We start from the raw sequence: 21719 nt of genomic DNA, 5'->3' as shown, positions 1-21719 counted from the left end.
CTCTCTCTATATATATATATATATATATATATATATATAGAGAGAGAGAGAGAGAGAGAGAGAGAGAGAGAGGAAATGGCTTCTATTTCTATATACGAATGCTTTTCTTAAAGTTTATTGCTTATTATTCTTCGGTAAATTCAGAAACGAAAATAAAGAACGAATTCAGAACGAAGATAAAGTTTTGATACAAATTTGAAATTTTATAATCAATAGGTTCTCCAAAAAATAAAGTCCGTATGATTTTTATCATTATGAATTATCTGGTGAATAGATTAAATCTCAAAACATTCTTTTAAAACGTGAATTACAGCCAAGAAATTAGAAGGTTTCTTCCATCTAATACATTATTATAATGTAAGACCTCTAAACCTTTCTGTTTAATCATGAAAGTGCATACTCTTCTCTTCCAAAGATTTATAGTAAATTTATCTAGAATATTAAAGGTAGAATATGAAAGTAAAATTATCTGCAAGGAGATTAGAAGGCAGAAAGATAACTTCGCAGGATAATCAAATCCTAATAGTAATCCTTTTTGGAAGAAACTCTGTCCAAAGATTAAAAAACTTTCTGCGAATATGTGTACCTTTGTAAAGGAAATATTAATTATGACCTAAAAAGTATTTAGCAATGGGCAAGATATCTCTGAATTTTCTGTTTAAAAATAAGATATCAAATTGAAAACGTAGTAAGAATTACTAATAATTGATCACGAAAGAGACTAAATAATGAATTACTTACATAGCAAACACCACCGCCGTTTACTGCTCGGGCATCGATTTTCAAATCATCCGTGTACAGTATTTCCAAATCAATTTCCCTTAAAAACCGGCTCCCTGAATTACCCAATAAATGAAATTTTAGTTGCAAAATCAATTGAAATACATTTTATAGATATGACACACTTCATATATAAAAGATATCTCAAGTATTTTGTTTCCTGTTTATGAATAGTTAAATTTCTAAGACATGTAGACTCAATATTTTTCTTACAGTTGAGGCTGCGTCATTTGGGCGAAAATATGCCAATAATGCTGTTTTCTAAAAACATTGCCGCTGTATTAACCAAGAGTGAAAATTGTCGATTAATTGTGATGAAATTGAGAGTGTCCCCCCCCAAAAAAAAATTGCAATTTTTCTTTGTGGTGATGGATATGGATGGCTTGTTGTCGCTTCTGTGTTCGTCGTAAGTCAGTAGACTGTATGTGAATTTAGAAACTTTGTGGTATTTTCTTATCTTACTTGAAATAATAACGCATTTTACTTTCTTGAATAAAAAGTATTAACTATATACGTGTGTGTGTGCTAGTGTGTGTATCTTTGTGTGTAGGTGTGTGTGCAAACATATTTTAGAAGTATCGTGGCGGAATAGAAGAAACTTAGAAACTTTTGAAATTTTAAAACTTCGATTTATTTCACCATTACTATATATATCTATACTTATATAAAGTTCAATATGTGTGTGTTGGCGATCTACAGGCTAGACCGCTTGACCTACAGCTACCAAATTTGGTACATGTATACCTTGGAGTTCGGGAATATGCACCTAAGGTCCCTTTTTTGAATTTTTAATTAGAATTTCAATTATTAACTAAAAACTAACTTTCCCGCCAAAAAAAGTCTTCATTTTCCCAGCCGCCAAATAAGTAAGGCTTCAGTTTTTCCCCCACGCTAATGAGGCTAGGCTTAACATTTTTCGGCCAATTACTTCTAACGATTCTATTTATTTTCTTAAAGTTTGATGCATTTAAAATGAAACATTGCTAATTAATCGATCTTTCAGGTTCATTCTGAAGCACTTTTGAATTAAAATAAAACAGAATAAAGGAAATTAAAAATTTCTAATTTGTATAGCGTTATCCCAACTGGCGTAGAAAAATTCAAGTATTTGCGTTATCATAACTGGCGCTGAAAATTCACGCATGCGCATTGTGTTCTATTAACAACTATTATCAACGGATGCGGATTTGATTTAAATTATTTTTAGGCTAGTTGTATGCTTTCGTAATTAAATTGTATTTATGTTAGTTTATATGCTTATAATTTTATGTACATCGTTTTTAAGTAGTTTTTTTAACCTATTTTCGACCAATTATTTTAAACGATTCTGTTTATTTTCTTAGTGTTTGATGCATTTAAAACTAAGCATTGTTAATTAATCGATTTGCTCATGATGAATCTAAGAAAATTTTGTTGACAAATTCTTGAGATATTACATAAATTAAGAAAGATATTCTTTAGTGCCCATAAATTTTAAACGCTCAGTGACTCTGTTTTCAGTAATCATATTATAAAACAAATGCTTTGTTTCAGTAAAAAATATTATATTAATTGCAGATTAATCCTTTCCACTTTAATTTAAACCATACATTCTACGGCAGCTAACAGAAAATGAGAGAGATACATATTACGTTATGACTGAAGGCCTTTATAATATTATGAGTGAATTATATGACTATCAAAATTTGAAGTTTTAAAATATTTTGATGAAGAAGCTATTAAAGTAGGTAATTAAGTTTAATATTTAATTATTAAAATTGTATGGAACATTGAGGTTGGCGAACCGGCTGGTCGCCAAAGGCGGCTAGTATATATATAAAGAGAGAGAGAGAGAGAGAAAGAAAATGAACTCGATACTTTAATGAAGCTTCATGTTACATAACTTCCTTGAGTTCGAAAACTATATCTGTCAATCATTTGCTAACACGAATTCAAAAAATGACTTGAACTAGAGGGATGAATTTTATATGCATACTTTGCAACGGATTTGTAAATTTCTATTACTATTGACCGATATTCACTCAATGAAGATACAAAGAGCAAATGAACAAGATAACTACAAAAAAAAATTAAGTGTACCCAGTTTTATCATTTGCATCAAAATCTACTAAATCCGTCAACTTGTGGTTTGTTGGTCGGAAAATTTATATGTAACTTTTATCAATATTATGTTCAGTATAGGCAATACTTAAAGGCGTTTTCGTAAAAATAGCGAGCATGCTTGGGAAGGAAAAAGGTTCTCCTTTTAGAAATTCCAATTTGTTTCCCATTTAGAAGTTCCAAATTTTAAAATCCAATTTTCAAAAAAAAAAAAAAAAACTATACAAACTGAATTTATGACAAACTTATAATATATAGGGTTGAAATTTGCTTAAAGTAAATTGTATAAACATTAAGCAAATGTCAAATATATATATTATAAGTGCGTCATAAATTCAGTTTGTATAGGTTTTTTCATTTCAAAGTAAATTTTATAAACATTGAAATAAAGGAAATAATTTTTCCTTTCATCATTTCGAAGCCATATACAGGGTGTTCATTAATTATTGTCAGGGTTCCCATACCTCATAACTTTCGAATAAAAAATATTATGCAAAAACCGATTACGAATTCGTAAATTACAACTCAAAGAATTTTATTAATGATATTAAAGTGTAAAGCTTGCACAATTTACACTTTGTAGGCATTCAGCTGAAGGCGATTATGTATTCGTAAATTACAACTCAAAGAATTTTATTAATGATATTAAAGTGTAAAGCTTGCACAATTTACACTTTGTAGGCATTCAGCTGAAGGCGATTATGTATTCGTAAATTACAACTCAAAGAATTATGTATTCGTAAATTACAACTCAAAGAATTATGTATTCGTAAATTACAACTCAAAGAATTATGTATTCGTAAATTACAACTCAAAGAATTATGTATTCGTAAATTACAACTCAAAGTATTATGAATACGTAAATTACAACTCAAAGAATTATGTATTCGTAAAGTACAACTCAAAGAATCGCCTTCAGCTGAATGCCTACAAAGTGCAAATTGTACAAATTTTACACTTTAATATCATTAATAAAATTCTTTGAGTTGTAATTTACGAATACGTAATCGGTTTTTGAGTAATATTTTTTATTCGAAAGTTATGAGGTACGGAAACCCCGACAATAATTAATGAACTCCCTGTATATAGCATAGTTTAAATAAAAATTCCAACTGAATTTCTCATAATTTCAGAAAAATATCGGCATTTCCCATGAATAAATATTTTTCCAACTTGAATTTTCTAACGATTACACAGAATTCTGTAGAACATTAGAAATGTGCTAAATAACTCTTTCATACTCATAAGTAAGCACGTACCCTATACTGCAGAGTATCTGCATCATAAAAATAAATGATGCTATTATTAAGATATTTATTATTACTTTCACAAACATTAGATTTATAACATTACTTAATATTATTCATCTGCAGACAAACTGCCCAATTTCAAATGCTGAAATTATATAAGTATACATATAAATATTATGCACAGCGAGTAAATTCTTTGAAGGAAAATACAAATCAACGCTGGCTTTCTTATAAATGGAATTAAATGACGTTTTCCCCCCTTTTATTAATTTCTGTCAGTCTCTTCAAATGCCCTCGTGACCAAGTTTTAAACTTAAAATTTGAATTCAAATATAATTTTTGCTTTGCCGGAGTTCAAAGAGTGTTTGTCCAGCATTCTTAGATAAATTAGGAAAATGCGTATTACCTAAAGTGTCCAGGTACTTTATTTCAAATTCATAAATATTATTTCCTTCTCATTTTTTTATATTAAAAAAAAGTTTTGAAAAGTTTTACCATGCAAAATGAATGCCAGAAATATTCAAAAGTAATTAAAATTTTAAATTTAAATTTCAAGCATTATAAGCAATTCAGCAAATTATTCCAAATTCAGTTGCCCATTTCTAGCCCTTACTTTTCAATGTCGGCGGGGGCGTCCTTCGTCCCCACCCCGCAACAATGGCATGCCTGCCAGTTCGTTCATATTTCACATTGTGAGGCAAGCAAAGGGTTCCAACTTCTTGCGATAGTGTAACTGCGTCCGCAAGTTTGATTAAACCAACGTCGTAAAACGGCCCTCCTCTAATATAGTTTCGATGAATTATCGTTTCTGATGCTGGTATCATCTGACCTGGCCTGGCCAAATCGTGAACAGCTATTCCGACGGATACGCTCCAAGGATGTTCCCTTTAAAAGAATGATCAAATGATTATATTCATGTGCAATTAATTATCAATTATCATATCTGACTAAATAAAACTATTAATCATATAAACAATGCATGTACAAATAGTGGAATAATTTGAAATGGAAACTTTTCTTATTTCATTTAGGAAAGCAATAGAATCAGAAAGTTCATGGGAAGTCACAATATTTTATTCATCACTCATAAAATTATCGAAACAAGCATCACTTACAGACAATGGGCTGCAGTCAAGACATACTGACGAGTGATTAAAGCACCTCCACAATGAGAATCGTATCCTTTATACACTACAACCTTGAAGAAAAAAAAGTGTAGTTATTCCTACAAAAAACAAAATTATATAAAGTTTATATAAAAATTCTCAATTTTAAATTTGTAATTAAAAATCTTGCTTTTCTGAATTAATACCGGCATGGATGAAAAAGGGATTCTAATTTGATAAGGCAATAAAAATATTAATCTAAAAAAATTTGGCATCCAATTCCGGGTGTACAAAAAAACATTTCTGTAATTGTATCTGCCATAACATGATTACAAAAAACGTTGACACAGAGACAAATAAAATTTGACACGTGATCTTTACACCAAAGTTATAGATTTCTTTTAAATTTGGGATCAAATTCATCTAGAACAAATTTGTCGGGCCGTGTATGTGAGCCCGGTAACTTAAACACTTGTGCAAGAAGATGGATGCAATTCATATGTTTTTTTATAAGAATTGTGCACTTCTATCCAATTTAGCTAACTCCATCAAAGAGCTGATTGTCTTTTGATTTGTATATTCACATGTAAGTGAATGTGAAATCTTAAAAACGCTAGTAATAGTATGTTGTCTTGTTGACAAGATTGTTGTGACAAATTTTGATGTAAATCAATCAGTATATATTTATATATAAATATAAATATAATAAATATGGTTGTGTGCGTGCGTATGTGTGTAAATTTACAGTAATATTAAAAAATGATCTTTGCCTTGTGATTTAATCTTCGCTTTTCATAATATTCGAAAACACTCATGTCAACACTAATCGCGTAATAGGTTCGCAATAAAATAATAAAAATTGCAGACCTCAATTCATTAACATTTGCTACAAATCAACATTAAAAATTGAATGTAACTAAAATGTGAAATGATTGATTCCATGACTAATTTGTATTCATTCTCATCTTTATTCGTGCTTTGAAAAATCAATCAATTCAAACATTTCAAAAACTTGTCTCGGTTGTTAGGAGAAAACAGAATCTGGTATTTGCATCCGATGATAAGGCAGTCCAAAAGAGGAGGGGATATTTTAAACTCCAAGCTGGTTTCTATGTTACATGGCAAAGTATTTTGTGTTTTCTCATTTTTGATGCTAGAGATAGGTTTGAATACATTTATTTTATATATTACACAACACATATATCATTAGTAATTGTCTACACATCTTACCATCCAAGGATATTTATATGGAGTAACAACATCACCACCTATAATTTTCGACGTCCTTTCATTAGCAACTCCGCAATCTGTGTAAAATGCAGCATTTTTAGTTATCATTACTCATTCAACCATACATATAATTTTCATGCAGATATATTTTATTCAAAAGTTCAAGTTTATCATTTATTCAAAAATAAGAACGTTAATTCGGAATCCATAGAATGTTTGCAAATTAACAAACTATACCCGGATGAACGTAACGTTGTTGAGAGTTATTTTCATTCAAATTATGTATTAGAATCCCATGTTGGTGGTTCCAATAGTATTTGGTATCGCAAAGAGTTATTCAATTTAATCAATATGCACTTAATACCAATATTGTATTACATTATTTCTGGAAGTATAAATTTTGTTCAGAAGACTTAAATGAATATTAATAAAATATTTATATTAGCTATCAGAAGAATATTTTAAATGAATAAGCCATGCTAGTAATTACAAATGCAACAGAATTAAAGGTTGCTTTGATTTCAATTATATATTTACCAATATTGATGGTTATAATTCCATTTACTCTGTTTGTGCATCATTGAGTAATCACCTGACCTAGATATTATCTATTCAAACTATAGTTATGTGTCATTAATGGTACATTACATTATTTTGCATAAAAGATTTGAATAAATTTTTCATAAAAATGAAAGATGGTATTTCTTTTGTCATTTTAACTCCTTTTTTTTATGTGTATAATTTTTTCTTTTTGACTTTCTCTTAAACTGGCATCTATGGCAGCTGATGTAATGATGATATACTGGTTAGAATTCCATAATTCATACTGAAACAGAAATCTATTTTTCGAATTAATACATAGCAGATGTTGCCTTGAATTTAGCTTTTTGAAACGCATCCTCATTTCACTCCATTTTAGAGCAACTACTTAATATATCATAAGCTTATTTAAACTATGGTACATGTATAATAATGGTACTATAAAATATTTTTGATTGCGCAGTTTTTTCAAAAAAGGAAATAAATAAAAGATCTAAATATATCTTCCAAATAAAATTGAAATTCTGCACCTTTTATCGGTTTTTTTTTTTTTTTGTAAAAAAATCTATATTACTCAGATGTATATACTCTATCTACCAAAAAGTATTTGGGCACCCATGCAAATTAAGGTACCTGCTGTCCAGATATGCATCACGCCTTCTTCACTTAAATATCTTAAATATCGTGTAGGAAAGAGCATTGGCATTAGTGGTATGCAAGATGCGACGAAATTTAGAACTGTCTGACTTCGAGACAGGTGTAATTGTCGGATATCATAAAAATGACCGATCCCTAAGGAACATATTTATTGAGTTAAACATTCCAAAATAGACAGTGGCTTTTGTGATTAAGAAGTGAAAGGTGAATGGTAATTGTCAGAATGTTCTACGGTCCTGCAGGTCAACGGACTAAGAGATAAGAGACCTAAGAATGCTATCCAAGTAATACGGAAAAACCGCATCCAACCGATGGCCAACATACTCCAGAAATTCCAGGCGGATTCTAAAATTATTTTAGTATATAACGGTTGACTAGTATCATGTAAGCACAAATTTACTTCATTGCGAGTTAAAATTCATAAAATTTTCTGTTAACCTAATAATTATTTTCAGGCCATTATAGACGATGTTCAGATAGTTGTATAAATATTCTATATGCATGGTGATGAACAACATTTCGTCTTTACAAACAGGAAATAACCGAATTAAATTAACATTGCACATATTTGTGTGTTTTTTCTTACTAATTTTTAAAATTTAACGATGTTTTTCGGGCCCTATATATTTTATCTTTAAATTAAGCATAGCAAAACACTTACCACATTGGAGTTTCCTAATCTCAGATGGAGATACTGTTACTACAATTTTCTGAAAGAATATAAATTTTATTAAAATTATTTGCAGGTGGCCATAAATTAAAATTGTCTTAAGTTTGAATTAAGTCTGAACAACCCCCTTTTGCAGAAAAACAAAGAACTTCAGCAATTCTTTGTGATATTTTCTACGAGTCGGAGAATTGTAGAAAGAAAGTTGCAGAAGTTTCATAAGATCTTTGTTTATATCTAAAATGCAAATGGCTTGTCTACATTCCACATTAAATTATTTCTTATTGAAATTATGACTATTTAATGAAATAGTAACCTATATTGTTACATATCGGACATATTGAAAATGAATGGGAAGTACAGTAGACTCCCGATTATCCGCGGTGCGGATTATCCGCGCCTGCCGCACAAAGTTCTTTTTTTTTTACTGATTTTTTTCAAAAAGGTGCAGTTTTACAGTTATGCTTTTGTAATTATATAATACATTACAGTATTAAAACAGTACATATGTATTCATTTTTCTGTGTATCCTTGACGCCCCTCGTAAATACAAAGCACTTTTCTGTTTTCATTAACAAAATGCATTTTAGGTTAGTTTTGAGTGATATACTAAAATATTAAGCGTTAGTTAAGCATTTCCTGCTGTTTATTTTACGTTTTATTGTACATAAAACGATTTTTCAAAGTTGGAATGACTGTTTTCTCTTTTGCTATACCAGTTTTTAGCTTTTTCGGATTATCCGCGATTTTTGTTATCCGCGGCGGCCGCGCCACCCAATTCCGCGGATAATCGGGAGTGTACTGTATTTATTTTATTTCAACATTTGCATGTGCTTCTTAAAGACTGATAAAAAATCTCAACTCCAAAACTAAGATCAGTCTACTTGAAAAGACTATCACTAAGAAACACATATTAAGCTGGAGATACACACGGTTACGCATTTAGGTATTATACAGCATAACAATGCAGATTACAAAACCCCTTTTTAAAAAAGTTGTTTATTTCGTTTCACGTTTCAATACATTTTTGACAGGTTAATGATTTTTTTAAGTTAATATTTTTTTTTAATTTTATCAACTTTGTAGTAATGAATTATTATTTATTTATTTATTATAATTCACATCAGCATTTATACATATTATTATTCAAAAAGAAATTTCTTTTTTTATAAATAATCTGATAACTAACAGGATTTAATGGGATGTACAGGAACATGTCCAAATATACTGGATAAAATTTCTGTATTTATCCGACGATATTCTAATGCATAGAGAGAGGATTTTATATTTCTTTATGATTTCATTTACTTAAGAAAAACAAAATAATATTTTTTAATAGCCTCTCTTGAGTACGTTTTATCTATATCTATACTTATAAATAAAGCTCAATGTGTGTGTGTGTGTTGGCGCTCTACAGGCCAGGTCATTTGACCTACAGCTACCAAATTTGGTACATGTATACCTTAGAGGTCGGAAATGTGCCCCTGGGGTTCCTTTTTTTGAATTTTTAATTATTAATTAAAAACTAACTTTTCCGCCAGAACAATCTTCCATTTTCCCCACCGCCAAATGAGTAAGGCTTCAGGTTTTTTCCCCAACAGTAATGAGGCTAGGTTTATCATTTTTCGGCCGATTATTTCAAACGATTCTGTTTATTTTTTTAATGTTTGATGCATTTAAAATTAATCATTGTTAATTAATCGATCTTTCAGATTCATTCTGAAGTACTTTTGAATTAAAATAACGCAGAATAAAGGAAATTAAAAATGTTTAATCTGCATAGCGTTACTCCAACTGGCGTAGAAAAATTCACGCATTTGCGTTATCACAACTGGCGTTGAAAATTCAATCATGCGCATTGTGTTCTATTAATAACTATTATCTACGGATGCGGATTTGATTTAAATTACTTTTAGGTTAGTTGCATGCTTTAGTAATTAAATTGTATTTATGTTAGTTATATATTTTTTGTATATGCTTATAGTTTTAAGTACATCGTTTTTTAAGTAGTTTTTTTAAACCTGTTTTCGACCGATTATTTTAAACGATTCATTTCATTTTCTTAGTGATTGATGCATTTAAAATTAAACATTGTTAATGAATCGATCTGCTCATGATGAATCTGAGAAAATTTTGTTGACAAATTCTTGAGATATTACATAAATTAAGAAAGATATTCTTTAGTGCCCATAAAGTTTAAACGCTCAGTGACTCTATTATCAGTAATCATATTATTAAAAAAAATGCTTTGTTTAAATAAAAAATATTATTATATTAATTGCAGATTCATTCTTTCCACTTTAATTTGAAGCATAAATTCTACGGGGGCTAACAGAAAATTAGAGAGATACATATTACGTTATGACTGAAGGCCTTTATAATATTATGAGTGAATTATATGACTATCAAAATTTGAAGTTTTAAAATATTTTGATGAAGAATCTATTAAAGTAGGAATTGCGTAAAATATTTAATTATTAAAATTTAAACGAACATTAAGATTGGCGAACCAGCTGGTCGCTAAAGGCGGCTAGTAATAAATAAAAATACGTGCACTTTAAAAATTAATTTATTTTAAACTGAATAAAATAATTGTTTATAATAAATAAAAATGCGTGCTCTTTATTTTGCGATTCGAAAAGATCTTAAATCTGATTTCTTCAGATCTTAAAATACTCTGAATTCAAAAAAAGTTGACATTTTCAATTAAAATATTTGACATTTTATGAATTTTTTTAATAAATTCTATATGCATTATCTTGTTTAAATCGACTCTTCACGTGATTAAATATTTGTACAAAAACTGAGCAAATCTATGTAAATGAAAGTTGTATATGCTAGAAAAATAAATTAAATACTTCATACGAGTTTAGCTATTCAGAAACATTAATTGTTTGGTTAAAACCTGTTGATTGAAAATCATTCTTCTTTAAAAATATGGTACGTAGTAATTTAACAGCTAATCAAAAATATAACAAGCATATAATATTTTTAATTCATTATAAAATTATTTCAAACTGATAATAAGCTAAAATGATATTAGCTATCGATAATCGTTTATTCTTAAAATTAGTGATATCGATTTCTAATGTTTATTTCCCCTTTGGTTCAATTAATGAACGAAATATTTATGCCGTTACAATCCTACAATATTAAAAATTCTGGGGAAAAATTCTTAAAATTTCTTTAACTTCGGTACTACATATGCTTTGTATATATTTCTTACAGGTCATTATTATACTTATTTTTCCATATGTCACTAAATTTATCACTGGATCATTATCAAAAAAACTTCAACGCATTTTTTAAAAAAAATATATCATAAACAGTACTTACAACTACTAGACAGCAATAAAGAATCAACATTGTGTTAAATTTACTAAACATCCTTAAATTTTTACAAGCACTTGAATAAAATGTTATTTGTAAATGGAACAAAACCTTTATATACTGATAAATACATCTAACAGTCATCAATTTTGTTCTCAACATTTTCTCACATTTTCTAATTGACAAATATATAAATAACCTTTTTTTACATCTTTTCAGCTCAAAATTAGCAATTGAACCTCGAAACAGCTTTAGATAATTAGTTCATTTTAATATATCACCGCTCTCTGCTGTATTGTTTCTTTCAGTTAAGAAACATATGTTACATATCTATTTTCATAGTTAGTGTAGCGAACTCAATTAATTAATTTATTTTACTTTTCCTTATAAGAAGGATTATAAAAAAAAAATACGAAAGAAAATAGTTGGTCAAAATATTCAAACTCGAGATTTTGATGAATGTTCTCATTTGAAATTTTCCTGCGGTCAAAAAGCACATTTTTGAACTATATCTGTCTGTATGCCCCTCTGCATGTTAATGAACACAATAACTCAAAAATGCGGACGCTTGACGGATGAAATCTGGTATGCGAACCTAACACTAAATTTGTTGATCCCTCTTAAATTTTAAACGAAATCCATTCACTGGGAATTTGTCTTTTTGTCCACCCAAGAGCAATCAAATAAGATAACTGAAACACTTAAACATCTAGATGAAAATTAAGAATTTTAAGGGGATATTTGACTAGTTTGATCATTTTTTACATGAATCAAGATAGAAAGAGATTATTTTAAACAATGCAAATTTCGGGAGTTCTTATTCCACTCTTTTACTTCCAACTATAAATAAAAAACGTGACGTTTTTATTGATCTTAATTATTTGTATAAGCAGTTATATTTAGCAAATGATGAAAAATTTTCAAAACCTTTAATTTTGATGTATTTTCAAGTTGGTTTCTGTATTTCTCATATTAAAAAAATAATCAAAATTTAAATGTGAAGCAATAGTAAACCAAAAAAATCAAAAAGAACCTAGAACTAGGCCGAAAAGTTGCTCAAATTGACGACTAATTAATTGAGACGCGGGTCTTATATCACCAAAATAAAACTCGAGTGGTGCGTTATGGGAATCCCAAATGACACATGTAATGAAATTTGAAATGCGGGAAATTGATAGACCAGTAAGTGTTGAAATTTCGAAAATTACTTATAAGGAATATTTGATTGATCTTCAAGGAAATTTGAATGTTTTTTTTTTTCTCAAAAATCCTTAAGAGGAAGAATTTCCTTTTAAAGAAATTCTCTAATTTTTCCAAACAATGAAGAGGTAATATGGAAAGGACATACTGATACTGATACTGATACATAAAATGTAATAATTTTCTTGATGACTGTGGAGGTGCAATAATCATACTGTTTATGAAAAACGAAGATATATTCTAACTCCATGTGTACCCGTTGCAGAAAAAAAAAATTGTTTGAAGTATATTTATTCTTCACACTTTCAAATACCGCGACTCATCATTCGAATTTTCGGTGGTTTCGTGCTGCGTTCGAAATTGAATTCTCTTCGCCGACGACCGCGGTTTCATCAAGTGAACTCCCCAGTCAGTAAGCAGCTGAAAGTAGAAAAAAGAAAGACACATCAACATGTGCGCCTCTAATTGATTTGGCAAGTGTAAAATATTATAACTATCAGAAGGTTTTTATCAGAATGGATAAAACATCATATATCTTTGAAAGTGTTCCGGGAGGAGAACTAAAGAATAAAGGCCATTATTTACCTCATAGTCTTGTCATAAAAATGAATACTCAGACGTCAAAAGCAGAGGTGTACCTATATAAGATGAAGTACCAAAAAGTAAATACCAGGACAAGCAGCGCCCTCTCTCCTCTTCTTTTGAACTCCTATCATCATATTCTTCCCTCCCTTTCTACCCAAAAAAAACCTTATGATAGAGAGGAATGAAGGAGTTTAAATTAAACCTAAAAAATTATATATAAAATATTTTTGAATAATATAATCTAGCAGCCGATCAAATTTATTTCACAGATTAATTAGACTATTTTAAGAATTAAATAATATAGTAGTTATAAAGGCAACTGTTGATGAAAACATCATTTAAATGTGTAAAATTATTTCAAGTTATATTTTTAAAAAATGACTATAAATCGAAATGCACATTACATGTAGTTCTTCCAAAAGTACTTCCATATATAATAGCGAATATCGAAATTTTCACAGAAATACTTGCCCGGATTTCTCATTCAAGCCCTTTCTTTTTAAATGTTTTAAAGAGTTAATATATATCAAATATTACCTGAGCAAGTGTAACAAAATTTTGAAAAGTTTTTTTAAAATCTTTTAAAGGACATTTTAATGATATATTAGGTAAAAGAGTCGTCTGTATTTAAATATACATTATGCAGTTGTTAACTTTACTAATACTGAAAGGGAGATTTATATATTTACAATCTGTGTGTCTATTGGCAGATTATAGACCAAACGGACTTTGATTCAATTTTATCACACTTGGCTTAAATAAGCTGTTGAAGGTGCGAACATACTCCTCAAATTGATTTTTTTGAAATTGGCATTAGTTTTAATTGATGAAAAACTCTGCGAAATTTCACATATTTTTGTACTAATTTCTTAAAATATTATTACATAAAAATACTTTTGCTCATCTTAGAGTTAAAGAAAAAAACATCATTTCAATTATATATATTGTCATGCTATTGGTTTCTATTTTTAATAGATTTTAAAAATTGTAAATTGTAAATTTCAATGTTGAAATTTAAATCACGCCTATTTTATTGTTTCATTATAAAATCAATGAAATTAACTTGATGGATGAACTAACCGTCATTTTAAATTTATATATACAATTCCGACTTATAAATATTTGCAGAAATATTATAATTTATATTGGTTTACATTATCAATGGTTTATTTCATTTAAATAATGGAAAAGTATATTATGCCATTTTATTTTGCAATCTGCCTATATTTGTAAATATATGCCTGAATTTTTTAAAACCCATTATTAATTACAGGAAAATATAATTTTTAAACAGTATTTCTTAATTCATTTATGAAAGCCAAAACATGATCAGTTGATTAAAAAATTCTAATATCTTGAAATAGTTTTTAAAGTGTTTTCCAAATAGAAAAATGTGTGAGTTTAATCTCCGAAATATAATTTAAATAAAAATATATTCACTATACACTAAAACTGAAAAAAAATCTTTTTAACAAAACCCAACTATTAAATCAGAATTTAATTTTTAAATTGATGTAATATTCAAAATTTGAAGAACATAGAAATCCATTTCCAAAACAAATTTCTCAAAAAAAAAAAAAAAAAAAAAAAGTTAGAGAAAGGGAACGACAAAGAGAGAATATTAATTTCTTTTTATAATTTGCATTTTAGGTGATAATATAAAATTTAGGCTCATTATTTAGAATCTTTTTATTTTAATACTGTGTAAAAGATTTAGCAAGGATGAGTTTTCAGGTGAAACTTTGAAATCAGCTGTTATTTAAGAAAATATACTTCAATAACTCGGAAACGTTTTTTCGTCGAATCAAATTTAAGAAAATTTCTCAGCAATCGATGCTGCTATCTTGAAAATGTAAAAAAAAAAAAAAAAAAAGGTGAATAGAATATTGGTTAAAATTTTTGAAAAAATTTTTTACCTTAAATAATGAGAAAGATAAAAATGAGCTTAAAATATTTTTTTAAAAATTCTTTAAGAATATTTGAAAAGAAAAATCCATATATTTAGAAAAGTAAAACTAAGAATTCTATACTACGTTTACATAAAAATATTTTAAATTTTTATAAAATATGATGCTGCTCTGAAATTCAATGAAAATATGTAGCGGCATTGTTTGGTTAATTAGCGATATCAAATGATGTACAGAATTAATTATTGTCTCTATAAAATTCTCATACTGAATCAGTTGGCAAAACAGAGCAATAACTCTGCTAATAATTCATTTTATTCATTAAGAAATTTTAAGGAAAAAATACACTTACTTGGTTCATTTAATTCTTCATTTGAGAGAGAAACGATGTAGGAATTTCTATAAAAAAACCGTGGAACTTATTACTGATGCAAACGCTGTTCTATCGTTGCTTAATATACTCCAAATACAGACATCGAATTCTCCAATAAAATATATCCTTTAATATATATGATCACAATATTTCTGATTATCCAATAATCGGACGTCGTATTATTAAATATCACGGACATAAATTATCAGAGAAATCCACGAAAAGAACAAAAATCGCGTAGAATTCCGTTAGAATGGCAAGAAAATATTAAAATGAAAAACTGTGAAATAAATACAAACGATTTCAATAAGCAGCAGCAGATGTTTTAATTTTTTTTTATTTTCTGATCTGATAAATTCGTGAACAGAAGATTTTTATTAGAACAATTTAATTCAATAAATATTGCAAAAGATAAATATAATTATTTAAAAAATATTATTGGAATATTTTGTTAGTAGTAATATTATTTTCGACTATAAATTATAAATAAATTAAATTCTTTAAGGATGTTAAGATTATTTTTAATTTCCATATCTTAAAACATTGTTGTAGTATATGTACAACTCAACAAGCAAAAAAAAAAAAAAAATCCATTTTATTTGGCAAATCAGTTTTAGGTTTACTAGGCGAATTATTCAGCTATCTTTTTTCCGATTACCATATTGGCGACAAACTCGGGGGCGCAATAGATTAGAATTTAGCCAAATTATTTAATTTTCTGTCCTTTTGATTACTTTTAATTTTCATATCTCACAAGATTGTTATAGTAGGTGTAGAATTCAATAAGTGAAAATCATATGAAACAAATCAGCATTAGGATTGGTAGAATAATTACTCTGTTTGTTTATTTGGGATCCATATTAGAGATAAATTCAAGAGGATTTTAAGCTAAGATTCAATCCAAAATTATAATTCATATATTGAACACCGCAACATACGTATAAGTCGGAATATTCATATATAATCACTATGAAAACTATTTCATGATAAGGTGTTTTTTCTATAAAAAATACTAATTTAATCTCTTTGAAAGTATTTTAACCTTTCATAAAAAAGTCTACAACCCAAGATACGAACATTTGACCAATTTCAAAAGCTAAGGAAATTTCTTTATCAAAGAGTGAATGAACGGTATTATATATTTATGTATATTCTCATGAAGGAAATAAAACTTTAGAAAGTAGTGCGTTTTATTTCTAAAGGTTAAGTAAAGAGAGGGAAAAAAACACTCTCAATCTGTTTTTTTATTATGATATAGATCATAATAAAATGCATTCAAAAGAATTAAAACACATGATTCTGAAAATTTTTAACCTTGTCATTTTTACATAATGTTGTACTAAATCTTTTTCTTCTTTTATTTTCATTATTTAATTTTATTCAAGTCTTAATGGCAGAGAAGGAGAAGACAAAAGTTTCACTTCAGCTTTTGGTTAACGGTCCCAGCGCCATCTCAACCCCGCGTCTAAAAGAACTACAAAAAACAACACGGTGACATCACGTGGGTGACATATTAGATTTCCTCGTGTTGTTTATTCTATTGTGCTTTTTCTCGCCGCTGTGACCCTGCGTTCTGATTGCTCCAGAGATTATCTTTTATATTTTGCTTATTATTTTGCCTAAATATAAATTTGTATACATATTCTTTTCTGTGTGCACTATTTTTGAACACCAATGATGCCTGTCCGAAAATTAGAACAAAGAATTGTTTAAGGACGTTTCTGTGTGAAACTCCTGGACAAGTTTTATTTTGAATTCCTCCATATGTGGATAGGTATGATTATCATCAATTCGCATAGTTGCATGATATGTATAAGCGAAGTAACTTTCGCTTTTGCTTTTTCTCAGCCAGTACATACTGTTCATCATAGGAGTTAATATCTAAACTCATATAACTGTCTTTTAAAATTTGGTGAAATTTAATTTGTGTTGATCATAAATTTTTTATGCAATATTTTCCAAAAAAAAAAAAAAAAAAAAAAAAAAAAAGGTTTCTGCCCTAAAATAAAAAATTCCCCCCCAAAAATTAAAGCACATCTTAAAGAATGCTAGACTGTGTACCAAACATTTCTACGATTCCTCTTTTACTAGCACGCTGAAAAATAATTTAAACAAGTGCCTAACTATTACAGAAGGAATATCTACAGCAGAAGTAGATTTTTCTCCATTGTCTTGAATCTGTAAATTCTAAAACAACATCAACCCATGATGACTCTCTGCCTTTACCTGCATCCAATTGCTCATCTGTTGAAGACACTAAACACTCCATTAGAGATGCATAATCCACGATTTTTTGAATAAAACAAATAATTTTGCTATTGTTATTTTTAAATATTTGTTCCAAATATCTGTTATTTCAATCATATTATTAATTAAAAAATATTACTTAGCATTAAATAAATTATTTATTAATTGTAATTAATACTTAATTTACTAATTTGAGTAACGTGTGATTGAATTAATTTATCTATTTCAGCTTACTTCTTAAATTTGATTTTTTTAAGCTATTTATTTAATTTCTTTATTGGAATAAACCATTTTCTGAAAAATTTGAATTAAATATATATGTCATTTCTTTAAAATGTTTACTTTAGTTCTATATTCTACCAATAGATGGCGCCAGCAGTAAACATAATATATGCAGAGTTATGTCACAAGCAATGAAAAATGATTTGTATGCAATAGTGCATCATCAAATACGAATATCTGAAAGTGAAAGTTACTCTCATGAAGTGGAGCGGCGACTTCACACTTTCCAGTGAAGTAACGGTTTCAATAAATTTCAGTGATATGCAATTCAATGATACGATAATTCCAAGAATAACCAGTCCGTTCATTTTTCAACCCATTCACAGATTTGTCCTTTTCTGTTTTGTTCGAGAGCTTCCATTGGACAGATTGTATCCATTATTACTCTCTATCGTGATTCAAACCTGTATTCGAAATATCACCAGTAAGATCGTATCAAGGATTTGAATCACACCCCTCTTTGAAAAGTATTGATCACTGGTATTTGTGACTTTATGATATTGGTTATGTAATAACCGCTCGTAAAATATTCGTCATCCCTACATCTCATACGTATTCCAACAGTATCAACCTGTGCCACAAATAATGGTCTGCAGACAACTCTTAAAACAAAGAAAATAAAGACTTTGTTTTCAAGTTTTCTATAGACGTTTCTAAATGAAAGAAACGTCTATATGAAAATCATACCACTTCTCGCCTTTTGGGACAATTACAAGCAAAAAACCATATTCGTAGACATTTGTCGACCCCAGAAAAGTCATTTACAATTAATATTTATTTACGCAGTCCAAGTGCATATCGGATGCTATAGAAACACTTTGCTTTTCCAAGCAAAACAACCTTACTCAGGTAAATTGTTAATATTTTCCAAATGTATTTTAATTAGTTTGTTTAATACAGTATTCTGAGTTTATCATTCACAGAGAACGATACTATTTCTGCATTGCATTTAATTTCTTATTTGGTTAACTGTTCTGAATTTTGCACCATTACCTCCTAATTTTTTACATCCTTTAATGAACATCCCAAAGTGAACACATTAAGAAGAGTCTACTGTAATGAAAAATATATTCCTGCGATAAATAAAAATATTTGTCCTGATTATTCCATTACTTACTATTAAAAATGAATATGATTTTATATAAAATAAATACTTTTTAAATGAAATTTTAAATTATTAGTTCTCTACAAAAAGTTGAACTCAAAATAGTGAGGAAAGGATTGGAATTTTTTGATCATAGTCATAGAATGGATTATTCACACAGATGAATGAGGAGCAAAATTAGCTTGAGATTTCAGTCCGTCGAAATTGCAATTGCAAAAACTTTTTAAATCGTTGTCATGGCGACAGGCATCCTTTCTTGTGTTGATGACGTCACGATGACGTGTCCGGTTAGTTCATTTTCTGGAAGTTTGTGATGCTACTGTCTGTGGAAGTGCAATGTTAAAAAAGTTGCCATTAGCATCCATGAGAGTGAGGCATCTATTTCTCCTTCTCCGTGGTTTTAATCTTTTTTTCAGATGCAATTAAGCAAAGTATGAAAATGAAGTAAATATAGAAGATTTATTCCCGTTTTCATTTTAAAATAAATTGTTGATGTTGAAAGAAAACAAAATTAATGGTTGAAAACTATCTTACAGCGTCTAACTTCCTACCAGAAATCGAAACACTTGAAATATAATAGTTTTTCGTCTTAATGAGACAATAATTTGCTTAATGTTATTATTTCTTTTCTTACTTCATTCCATATACAATATATATATATATATATGTGTGTGTGTGTGTGTGTGTGTGTGTGTGTGTGTGTGTGTGTGTGTGTAAATAATCTTTTTTTTTAAATTTTATTCTTGGGTCCGTGATTGGAGAAGATCTGCAGAAATTTTCTCGAAGCCCATTTTTTGAGCAACATTGCGACAGGTAGTCTTCCTATGAGGAATCTACCTACCAAAAAGTTTTGCTTTTCAAAGATTCTTATTCCAACTTGAATTAAAAATGGAACATGCAGAATTAACACGCTTAAGGAGATTATGAAAATCCTTGCGAATAGCTCGTGTTATGCAGAGAATTTTATTTTACTTTTTTCTTAATACTGGCATTTTAATTTTCATAAGCTATGAAAACTGTCAGTAGTTTCGAAAAAACAAAACAAAACAAAAAAAAATCACCTTTCTATATCTCATATACGTAAAAACATTTTTTTTTTTATCGAACTTCCACAATTTAGTTATTGAACTAAAAGTTCAGTTCAAACTTAGAGACAGAAGTGCACGATATATGGAATTAGTTCCCCTTCCTAACATCAAATGGCAGCGCATTCTTGTAAGTCATGCAGAAAAGATTTCTTGTTTTGCTTGGCAGTCAAGAAAAGGTGACGTTCACGTGAGTGTGAGCGATCGATAGCTCGCAAGGAAAAGCAGAGCAAATTTATTTTAGAGATCCCGCAAAAACCCAGCGAGTTTCTTTGTGAAATGAGTAGTTTATAAAGAAAATAATTTTTATTGTTTTGAAGAAATATTCGTAATCGTGATATGGAATTGATTATCGGAATTTTTTTAAAAATTAAGGTGTGGCTCAATGTGAATAAATGGATGAACTAGTCAAGAAAACTGTTTCCTGGTTTTTCTTGCCTAGAATCTTCTATTTTTTGCAAACAGGAGCACAGGGTATATGCTCGTACAGTGCAGAAATACTTCCTTAGGGAAATGTCCCCTATATTCGATAATGATGTTCCTTTCAAGCCAAGCACACGTTTATCAAATGAATTTTGCATTTCAGGGCAGCAGCATGTCAAAGTCTCCCTCGTCTCGGTAATTGAAAAATCGAAAATTAGAGTATATAAGTTAAAAATTTGAACAAGCAGCTTGCTAAATTATTTCATTTATTTATTTTTTCTTTCTAGAATAGTAATTAAAGTGTTGATACTTTTTGGAGTGTCGATATCTACAAATACTGCTGTCGTATGCGCCTCGTTTGTGCTTCGTGTTCCTCATTTGCGCCTTTGTCCAAAACTTCAATGATATCTTTAAACCTCATTTCTGTAAAATAAATTTCTTACTAATTGCACATGTATGAATAATAAGATTTTCTTAGAATTTTGAGAAAATCTCACGCTATAGAATTAGAATTAATCTCAGAAGAATTTAAAAATGAAAAATTATTATTTTTTCGTAGAATAAAATTGTGTTATTTCATATATTCATTAGAAAATTTTATTTTAATTTCATTATTTAATTCATCTTTTTTATAATTCTTTGAAAATAAGATAAATCAAATAATTCATTTAATACGATTATCTTACAGAAATGAATAACATAATCGTATTTATTAGCAAATTTAATAGATTTGTATTATTTTTTGAGCTTGTGAAGTTTTAACAGTAGTTATGAATTGTAAAAATAAACAAATTCTAAATTTTGCATTCTTTTTTATTCAAATATTCAAATTTCACATGTAACAAGGTTTTT

The 21719-nt window shown here is 28.7% G+C and overlaps 1 protein-coding gene across 1 annotated transcript in view; it reads right to left on the bottom strand.

Moving 5' to 3' along the window:
* Positions 1-15770, bottom strand: part of LOC129975132 (phenoloxidase-activating factor 3-like) — a 52764-nt gene extending 36994 nt beyond the window's left edge. The window contains exons 1-6 of the mRNA XM_056088082.1: positions 15705-15770; positions 8325-8373; positions 6467-6543; positions 5246-5328; positions 4744-5015; positions 742-836 (exon numbers count right to left, since the gene is read on the bottom strand). Coding sequence (XP_055944057.1) covers positions 742-836; positions 4744-5015; positions 5246-5328; positions 6467-6543; positions 8325-8373; positions 15705-15713 — 585 coding nt within the window. The 5' untranslated portion in view covers positions 15714-15770. The remainder of the gene's footprint in view (positions 1-741; positions 837-4743; positions 5016-5245; positions 5329-6466; positions 6544-8324; positions 8374-15704) is intronic.
* Positions 15771-21719: the final 5949 nt, after the last annotated feature.

Source organism: Argiope bruennichi, chromosome 7, assembly GCF_947563725.1.
Source record: "Argiope bruennichi chromosome 7, qqArgBrue1.1, whole genome shotgun sequence".
Taxonomy (NCBI): Eukaryota; Metazoa; Arthropoda; class Arachnida; order Araneae; family Araneidae; genus Argiope; species Argiope bruennichi.
This window is presented reverse-complemented; position numbering and strand designations above follow the sequence as displayed.